At 37.6% G+C, this 10930-nt stretch overlaps 1 protein-coding gene across 1 annotated transcript; it reads left to right on the top strand.

Moving 5' to 3' along the window:
• The first annotated feature begins 295 nt into the window (after positions 1–295).
• Positions 296–9283, top strand: LOC132884410 (1,25-dihydroxyvitamin D(3) 24-hydroxylase, mitochondrial). The gene is made up of 11 exons (XM_060918254.1): positions 296–538; positions 671–861; positions 964–1057; positions 1144–1237; positions 1407–1498; positions 2079–2190; positions 3637–3782; positions 4192–4358; positions 5205–5283; positions 8874–9071; positions 9173–9283. Exons 1-11 carry the CDS (start codon positions 296–298, stop codon positions 9281–9283), a joined length of 1527 nt encoding a protein of 508 aa, XP_060774237.1.
• The last annotated feature ends 1647 nt before the right edge of the window (positions 9284–10930 follow it).

The following is a 10930-nucleotide window of genomic DNA, read 5'->3' as shown; positions in this document are numbered from 1 at the left end:
AGCGAACCGCGTCACCTTCTGTGTGTTTATTTATAAAACAGAGGGCAAGGGCACTTCCTCGGTCTATACATGGGGTCATGCGGTGCCTGAATCCTGAGCGAATAGTGGGCTCTCTCTCTCTCTCTCTTTTTTTTTCTTTTTTCTTCCAATCCCTGATTCTGATTGGTCCCCATGTCTAACAGTGACAAACACTACTAGTATATATATTGTAACATGAGTCATACATTTAAGACAAAAGCAGCTAAAGAACAACTTTACACCCGAAAGTGAGACAGCATCAGAGATACAGGCTACAATGAGAGCGCAGATTCAAAAAGCCCCAGCGCAGATCCTTGAAGTGCTGAAGAAGAAGACGACAGTCGGGCTGCAACACTGCAAGCCAACGTCCTCGGTATGTGCACTGGATTCCAAAGATGCTGCGCCTTGTACTGGTGGACACACTTTCCAGTCCATCCCAGGCCCAACTAACTGGCCCCTCCTGGGGAACCTCATTGACATCCTACGTAGAGGAGGCTTACAAAAACAACACCAGACAGTGGTACCTATTATTATTATTATTATTATTATTTAATTTTAATTATTATACATTTTCACATTCTTTTTAATAAATGTCTGATAATAATTGTTCTTAATGTTGTTGTTGTTGTTGTTGTTGTTTTTATCACTTTAGATGGATTACCATAAGAAATTTGGCAAAATTTTCCGTATGAAAATGGGCTCCTTTGAATCAGTGAACATTGGAGCACCTTGCTTGCTGGAAGCTCTGTACAGGAAGGAGGGTAACTATCCCCAGAGACTGGAAATCAAGCCCTGGAAGGCATACAGAGATCTGCGGGACGAGGCTTACGGACTTCTCATCTTGTAAATAATTCCCAGTATCCTAAGTCTTTCTTTACCCCCAACAGATTATTGAATTAATATTTAAATTGATGTGTTTTTTTTCATGTCTGCCTCCATTTTCAGAGAAGGAAAGGACTGGCAGAGAGTAAGAAGCACATTTCAGCACAAATTCATGAAACCCACCGAAGTTGTGAAACTTGATGGGAAAATTAATGAGGTTGGTGGATTATGCCAAACATAAAACATATTTGGCTCAATATTTTAAATGTCAAACTTTTCACTGTTCGTTTTCCTTCTTTAAAGGTTTTAGCTGATTTCCTTAATAGGATTGGAGAGATTAATGTGAACGGGAAGATCAATGACTTGTATTTTGAACTGAATAAGTGGTCCTTTGAAAGTGAGTTTTTAGTATTTCATATTTAGCAATATATACTTTCTCAACATAGTTACAGCTCATCATCCATTGTATGCATGTTTATTTTATTAATAATAATTTTTTAAAATGATCAATTATATGTATAAATAATCACATTATTAATGACATATTAACCCTTTCCCTGTTATAGCTATTTGTTATGTGCTCTATGACAAACGATTTGAGATTTTGCAAGAAAACGCCAATGAGGAGGCAACTGACTTTATCACAGCGATAAAAACGGTATGCTGGTTATCTCATAAACACAATGTACTTTATCTGTACATTTCAGCAACTCAAACACTAGGATAACCTTTTGTCAGCCTCTGTTTGTCCAATGTGTAGTTTGCCGGTCCTTTACTCAGTTCACTGAGGTTATGTTACCAAAATGGGTGTTACATCACATTTTGTGTTTACGGGATCTGTAGAATGAGTCAGGCAAAATTTACTGGAGATCATCTTCTCTGTGTGAAACACATATTACTTTCTTAGTTGTTGGTTTTTCATGAGACCAGTGCAAAGTAGTCATTCAGTCTAAACATCCAAATATTAAGATGTGTATGGGTACTTTATATCCAAAATTTGAGTCATGCTCAGTGTCAGTGTGTTAATGGGTGACTGTATATATAATATATATATATATATATATATATATATATATATATATATATATATATATATATATATAAAGAATAAATAAATAAATAAAATAAGGGATTATACTCAATCTATGCGAGAAGTCTTAGTCTTGTCATAAAATGTTTATCTATTTCCTTTTCACTTGTGCAAATGTTTAAACTGTGCCACATTTTGTGACTGACAGATGATGAATATGTTTGGGAAAATGATGGTGACTCCAGTTAGTCTCCACAAGAGCCTGAACACAAAGACATGGCAAGACCACACAGCTGCTTGGGACTGTATTTTTAATACAGGTACAAATGCATCATTCCAGTTCCTGCCAGATGATGAGATATAAACTTAATGCTTTCCCTGTTGATCCTGCCTTTCTTTGTTCGTGACCACTGTTGACCAATGTTCACACATTGCTCTAGTTCCAGAGCTTGTGAGTGGGAGGCGACAGAGTGAGTTGTAGTAAACTGCATGACCTACGTGCAGAGGGAATGCAGCCAAATACTTTTAGTAGAGGGAACATGGAGGCAGGCCAGGGAGAGGGTGGACAAATGCTAATAACCACTTGTATGCCCATACACTGAAAAAATGAGAAAAAAAAAGATATCTTGTTAAGAGAAAATATCTTTAATATAGGTGACTTTATTTAATATTTCTTATTGGAAGATTATTAGAACTCAAATATGAGATTATTTAGCTTACTTTTAGGCACTTTCTCATTTCAAGTTTTACATTTTCTTATTCTATTGGCAGATAATTTCGCTTCTTTCTATAATTAAATGCTTAAAATTAGCAAAATTATCTGCCAATCCTTCCTTCCTTTCTTCCTTCCTAGTCGGGAGCTTGTAGGTCAAATCTCCCAACTACACTGCTTCTCCAGTCATCTCTGTCCATCACATGATAATACATTTACGTATTTTATGCTGAGACCAGTGATGTCTTACACGTTTTTGATGTAGGTTAGTCGAGGTCTTCCTCTCCTATTGGGGCCTTGCGCTGTTGTGTATAAAGCATAGTGAAGTATGGTTAAGTCAGTTGGTCTTCTAAACCAGTGTCCAAGGGTGTGTAACTGTCTTCCGATAAGTATTTCTGCAAGGTTTCTCCTTTTGGTGGTAGCTGGGACATATTCATTGGTGATTCTATCAGTTCGCTTGATGTTTAACATTATACGGTAACAGCTGGTGGCAAATGAGTTCAGTTGATCCTTCTTGGTCTGACTGAGTGTCCATGATTCTGCCCCATAAAAGAGGATGGAAAGTATCAGAAAATCAAACAGTTGAAGCTTGAGTTGTAATGAAATTTTGTTGGACCTCCAAATGGTAGTCAGTTTCCAGAAGTTGTTCCAGGCACTTCCATGTCTTTGATGGAAATCTTCCAGTGATGATGCAATGCCAATAGAATAAGAAAATTTAAAGCTTGAAATGAGTAAAAGTGTCTAAAAGTAAGCTAAATAATCTTATATTTGAGTTTTAATAATCTTCCAATAACAAATATTAGATAAATTCACCCATATTAAAGATATTTTCTCTTAACAAGATTTCATTTTTTGAAGTGTAGTACTGCTGCTAGGCTGATATGCATTCACCAACCACAAACTAAGAACAGCATTAAATCACGCATCAGATCAAGTTCAAACAGGAAATTATTTCACCAATCATTATTGTTGTACTGCATGATAAAATTGATTCAACAATAGATCCAGTTGATTAGACACATAAAATGATTTTCTTTTATTTTTTTTTCTTCAGCAAAAATCTACATTGACAAGAAGTTGAAGAGACACTCAAGTGGAGAAACTGATGGTTTCCTTAGTGATATCTACCATAACTGCCCCCTCACCAAGAAGGAACTGTATGCAGCAATAACTGAGCTCCAGATTGGAGGTGTGGAAACAGTGAGTATGAAAACATTTAAAAACAGGAATCACTTAGAATGATATGGTTCTCTCTGAAATTTGTTGATTTTATGATAACGCCATAAAGGGTTGACCATCAATAACATCAGAACTGATACAGTTTTCGACTTATATGTAAGCAATATTCTTGTGAGGAATTTTTTTCACCCATATTTCCTGGTTTGTAAATAATATTTATAACATTTTAATTTGCCAAATAATCAGATAAACCTTGTAAGCGTTATAATCCTAAAATCTTGAAAAGCATGCTTGTTTTGAAGACCCTCTTCACTTAACTTCAGTCCAATGACTGTATATAATTTAAGCAGTTTATGCAATTTGTTTCAGAAATTACATCAAACACACAATTTATAATGACAAATCAAACTATCTTCCGTTCCCTATGCAGACTGCCAACAGTGCGTTATGGGCTATTTTCAACCTCTCACGGAATCCCCATGCTCAGGACAAGCTGCTGAAGGAGATCAGTGAAGTGGTGCCTTCTGGACAGGGTCCATGTGCTGAGCATATTAAGAACATGCCATATCTCAAAGCATGTCTGAAGGAGTCCATGAGGTAGGACATGTTCTTCATCACGCTCATCATAATGACAAGATGCTAAGACTTGCATAAAGAACAAGGCGCTTTATCTGAATCAGTCCACAGAATTATAGCCATTGTGGAATTGAGCTGGGTTAGTTTGCAGTGGAGTTTATCTATATAAGGTTAACAAAAAAAAAAAAAAACCCTCAGTAATAGTGGTAGGAACTAAACAGGCTCATTTCAGCTTGGCAAAATTGAACAAATGGCTTTTGTCAAGCAACCTTGCTATACAGTATATAGCTGTATAAACTGTATGGTTAAAAAATAATTCCAATCCAATCTTATGTCCTAGTATGATGTGTTTTTAAATAGCCTAGATCGGCTCTACAACATACATTGACAATTTCTAAATACAACAAATTATACCATTTTTGCATGGCTGGTAGGTATGTTTAGCTAAAAATATTAAACTAGAGTCCAGTTTGATTTGTGCATCTAAACTGACATGGTCAAAAACCAAGAAAAAAAAAATCTCTTGATCTCAGATTTGGTCCTGAGAGTAAAAAACAAACAAACAAACAAACAAACAAAAAACACCTATTCACCCTAACATAATGCTTTGACAGTCAAGTCATGAGACAGAAAGCAATGTTCTTAAACATAAAGCAAGGCTCATACTTCCACATAGTTCTAGAAATGTTGATGGTGTTTTGTAACATTATCATGCCTTGACTTATAGTACATTCACTTAATGCATACCTTTCCATAATATGGTTCATACATGTCAGCTTATGTCCCAGTTTCATTTTGTGCGCGTGTGTGTGTGTGTGTGTGCGCGCGCACGCTGTGGTTTTGATTTTTTTTTTTTCATATAAACAGACTTTCGCCCTCCATCCCTTTTACAAGCCGAACTTTGGACAAAGACACTGTGCTTGGGGAGTACAGTTTGCCTAAAGGGGTAAGAGCCTTATTGCTGATTTTATTTCAGTACTGCTACCTACAGACTGTTTTCCATCATTACAAATACTTCTAATTTAACTTTATAGTACCTTGGGCTGTGTTCACTTACACACACACACACACACACACACACACACATACAGTACATACATATACACATACATATACATATATATATATGTGTGTGTGTGTGTGTGTGTGTGTGTGTATATATATATATATATATATATATATATATATATATATATATATATATATATATATATATGTCATACACTGACAGGTAAAGTGAATTGCACTGATACACTGAACATGTGACAGGTGGCACATTACACTGGCACCTGTCAAGGGGTGGGATATATTAGGCAGCAAGAGAACAGTTGGTTCTTGAAGTTGATGTGTTGGAAGAAGGAAAAATGGGCAACTGTAAGGATCTCAGCGACTTGGACAAGGGCCAAATTGTGATGGCTAGATGACTGGGTCTGAGCATCTCCAAAATGGCACATCTTTTGGGGTGTTACTGGTATGCAGTGGTTAGTACCAACCATGGGCGATTGCTCTAAGACAGGGCTGGGCAATTATTTTTTCCATGGGGCCACATGAGAAACAGAAAATTTTGTGGAGGGCCGGACCAAAAGGCTGAACTAAATTCTGCACAATATTAATTGTATTTCTTTATATAAAGCAATAAATAACATTGTTTTTACAAGCTGCTAAGACTGGTAAAAGTATGGAAAAAATGAGGTTGCCTTACAAAAAATGTCATTTATTCAATCAAATTTCCCAAAATAATGGTTAACAAAATGTGAACGTTTGTACCATTTTTTTTCAGTCACATTCACCCCAAAACACAATAAAGACATCACAATATTGTCTTTCTACTCCAAATATCAAGCAAGATACATCATATTATAATAATGATGCCCACATTTGTAGTCTAATCACCTCATTTGGTGTTTTTCAGTTTTTTATTTGTTCAGTGAGAGAAATCTAGTCTCTGTTGGTCTTTAACGAGTGCATCAGAGTCAGGTTGAATGTCTGAGGTGGAGATGCGAAGCACAGCTGACAGATGATCATCAGTCCATTCGGTGTAGGTATCAGATCTACAGATCGGCTCGGGCTCCGGCGCCTGCTGGTGACGTCACACTACGTGATTGGCTGGACCGTTTGAAGGATGACGTACAAGTTTGTGGTTGGTCTGGACAAATTACGGAAGTAGTTATCGCGGGATTAGGTTTCGTGGGATTTCATGTCATGTTCATGTCACGCGCATTGCGTTTTTGTTGAACACAACTTCAAAATAAAAGCAATGCACATTCAGTCCATGCATGAGGTAAAATTAGAAAATACGTTTATTTTGTAATTTCTAATTAACTTTACGCGGGCCGGTCAGAATGAACCAAAGGGCCGGATGCGGCCCGCGGGCCGTAAAATGCCCAGGTCTGCTCTAAGACAACGAGGGAGGCTCAGCCTCCTCTAAAAATGACGAACATCGTGTAGGATGAATTGCGCTAGGCTTATGTTATAGCCGACCTTATAACATTGCTATTTCAGATCCAGAATCATAGAAATATATGTGCTCAACCCAACTACAGTGCGAAATCATTCCGTTATAACTTTCCCCAGTTCGCCTAATGTGTGCATGAGTTTTTCCCCCTCGTGACAGCGCGATGCAGCCCAGCCTCAGTGGACTTCAATGGCATTTGGGAGATCTGCGCTTTTCAATCTCAAAATGCAAGACGATTATTGGACAAATACTGCGAAAACGCCCGCCCACGGAGTCTCACGGACTCCCAGCCTCAGTGCACTTCAATGGCATTTGGGAGCTCTGTGCTTTTCAATCTCAAAATGCAAGACGGTTATTGGACAAATACTGCGAAAACGCCCGCCCACGGACTCCCAGCCTCACATGGGAGGGACATGGCAAAGCTTTCCGCGAGGAGACTGGTGATTGGTGAAAGCGGCCGGATATTTTCTTTGATTGACAGCTCGTTTCAAATATAGACAGGCAGCGGTGAATTTCAGTTCAGTCCCATGCAGATTCGCAAGTGCTGTGGTGTATTGTAAGAGATCAGTTTACATTTCGATTTCATTCATTACATACGGTTTCTACCAGCTTTTTTAGTTTGTATATATTTTCATTGTAAATAAAGTGTAAATATAGTGTTGTCAAGTTTGCTATCTTAGTTCCAGAAATTTCGTTTATTTGAGTGACTGAACTTGAACTTGAGGGGGCTAGTCAGCTAGCAAGAAAGCTGCGCACGGATGCCAAGCATTGCTGATTTAATTTTGGCGAAGCCATTTGCCAGTCTTCCTTTCGAGGAAAAAATTAAAATTAAAGACCAGGGTAGACCAACGCCTCAAATTGACTTGGTGAAAAAGGTAGGGAATAATACTCATTCCTTTCAGCTCTCCTGGTACAAGAAAGTGAATTGGCTAACAGCAAGTGACCCACATCAACAACAGTAAATAGGCTACTTTAGTAATATGTCATGGATGGACCAAAAATATAGAATCTATTTAAAATGTTTATGCTGAGTATATTATATTGGAATATATATTTCTCTGGATATGAATTAAACACAGCTACAATTTGGAAAACATTTTTAAACAAAAACACAGCCGAGAACATTTCACACTACAGACCTGGATTAAAAGTGAAAGGTTATCAAAATTGTCAATAAAACATTTCTCAGTCAAAATAAGTAAAATATAGGGAAAGTGTCATTGAATGAAATGTGTGGCACCCAGCTCTACTGCTGAGGTTCCTGACAAAGAGCTGCTTTCAATAATGATCAATTTTTAAACAACATGCCACAATTTTAAAATATAAAATGTTAAAATATACCCCCCCAACACCACCATCATGTATATTGGACAGTAGGCTAATGGGCCAAAAGAACCTGTTATTTCACAGTTTGTGACGCTGCCAACAATCAGCCAGATCAGAGGCAAGAGTATGGGTAAAATTTATGTTTTTTCTTTTAAAATCTGGAAATATCGTAACCGACCAGCCTCCCCTGTTTGAAAGACTACCAGCCGCCACTGGTACCAACCAAACATGCTGGCTAAAACAGAAAGGTGTCAACATTAACTTTTTCAGCAGTTTGTGCTACAGTAGCTGTTCTGTGGGACTGAACGATATGGGCTAGCCTTTGTGCCCCATGTAAATCAGTGAGCCTTTGACACCCATGACCCTGTTACCGGTTCACTGGTTATCCTTCCTTGGACCACTTTTGGTCAGTACTGACCACTGTATACCGGGAACACCCCACAGGATGTGCCATTTTGGAGATGCTCAGACCCAGTCATCTCGCCATCACAATTTGGCCCTTGTCAAAGTCACTCAGATCCTTGCCTTTGCCCATTTTTCCTGCTTCCAACACATCAACTGCAAGAACTGACTGTTCTCTTGTTGCCTAATACATCCCACCCCTTGACAGGTGCCACTGTAATGAGATAATCAATGTTATTCACTTCACCTGTCCGTGGTCATAATACTATGGCTGATTGGTGTATATATTTATAAATATTTAGATGAAAGTGTTTGGGAAATTTGTCAAATTAAAGTTTTTCTTCCAATTGTAGACTGTTTTGATGATTAACAGTCAGGCACTGGGGTCTAATGAGGAGTACTTTGACAATGGGAAGCAGTTTATACCAGAACGGTGGCTCAAGAACAAAACCTCTATCAACCCATTTGCCTACGTACCATTTGGCATTGGCAAGAGGATGTGCATTGGACGGCGCCTGGCTGAGCTACAGATACAGCTTGCTCTGTGCTGGGTAAGATTACACTGTTGAGTTGACCAGAGTAAACAGCAAATCAAATTTTATTGTGCTAACATTTATGATTTGGTGTTCTTATGCTTTTTTCCCCCCCACAGTTAATTCGTGATTATGAGATTGCACCAACAGATTATGAGCCAGTGGAAGCAGTACATACTGGAACACTGGTGCCTAATCGAGAACTTCCTGTGGCTTTCATCCGTCGATAAGGTAAGAATTATAACAGAATATAATTACAATATAATTAGAACAGAATGAACAGCATTAAACTCCTACAAAAACTTAACTATATTCATATCATACATTATGGAAATATAAAATCAGGTCAAATTTCTCATATATTTGACATTCTACATGTTTTACTTTTTGCAGACTGCTTCAATATCAAGTGAAAACAGTAAACTCCATAGCCTTTTCTCAGAAGAACTCATAAGGCTTGATTTTGCTGCTACTCCGCTGCTAAACATCAGAATGTATTGATCTGAGTACCTACGATATACCTCAAATAATTAATATTTAGCTTACATTTTAACCGATTAGGATAGACATAAATGTACATACAGCATATTTTATGTGACGATATATTCGAACATCATAGTAGCTTCACTACCTATCAGTTTCAATGACCAAACTGAGTCATTAAAAATAAGTTTCATAACGCTGGTGAAATATTACCTAGAAAAAAATTATTTTGTAACCTGAGATTTAAAATACCATATTGTCTGTACACCAAAATCCTTCAGTGTACTATAACTTTAGAGTATGTGTAAAACTGTGTAAAGTATGTAAAATGTGGAGTGTCTGCAAATAGTGATCTTATCTATGTTGTATATAGATTAAATATATCACAAAGATAATGCTATTTATACATAAGAATTACAATGTTAACAATGTTTTTTAATGTATCTGTAATATCTTTGAGCAATAAATAAATATATAGAAAAATGGTTATGATGAGTGGTGTGAGTTTATAATTTACTTGAAATACACATTTACTCATGATCTGGCATTCAGGAGCGTCAGGAGATTTCCCTGTGGCCTAGCCTGCCAGTTGACCTACAGTGCTACAGTGTACAATGCAAGACAGAGTAAACAAAAGCATAGTGCAGCCACAACCACTCAAATGCAACAATCCTCCTTCTGCCCTCCACTATACTCCAACTTCCAATCATGTGATTACCATGACGTATTTCTCTCTAGCACACAAAATGAGTAACATTATTAATGTATTCAGCAAGAAGTGATGTGCATATAGTAAAGTTAGGTAGCTTTTGAATGAAATTCATAAGAAAAGGAAAGGTAGAGAGGGAATGGAAAGGATTAAAAGCAGAAAAGATCTTTCCATGAAAGTACTGAGTATTTTAACAAATGAGGTCAGTCAAAAATGTTTTCTCTGTATAGTAAATAAGCACTGAGGATGGTGAGAATCACCTGGACACCCTCTTCTGTCTGAGTGCACCCACACATGATCAAGAAAGCCACAAAGTGACCACATGACTTACTATTTTGAATAAATACAGTACCTTTGTTAAATGGACCATAGATGCTAAAAAAAACAACTAGACTTGCTTGAAATTCTTGAAGACGTTTCACCTCTCATCCAAAAGGCTTCTTCAGTTCTGTCTGACTAGTGGAGATTTCCAGGTATTTATACTCTAGTGGACCAAAAGCAAACCTAGGGGAGTCGTTATATACATCCACATCAAGACTCAGCTGACTTCAATGACTCACATGATGGCAGAGAGAGCCAATGACCCACAGATCACCCTAACGACCCTCTAGGCTGCTAACACCATTCACACCCGGCCAGTGACCCTAAGGCCAAGTTTACATTAGACCGTATCTGTCTCGTTTTC

The sequence above is a fragment of the Neoarius graeffei genome, chromosome 4 (assembly GCF_027579695.1).
Source record: "Neoarius graeffei isolate fNeoGra1 chromosome 4, fNeoGra1.pri, whole genome shotgun sequence".
NCBI classification, from domain to species: domain Eukaryota; kingdom Metazoa; phylum Chordata; class Actinopteri; order Siluriformes; family Ariidae; genus Neoarius; species Neoarius graeffei.
The sequence above is the reverse complement of the archived record's forward strand: the minus strand, read 5'-3'. Positions and strand labels throughout refer to the sequence as shown.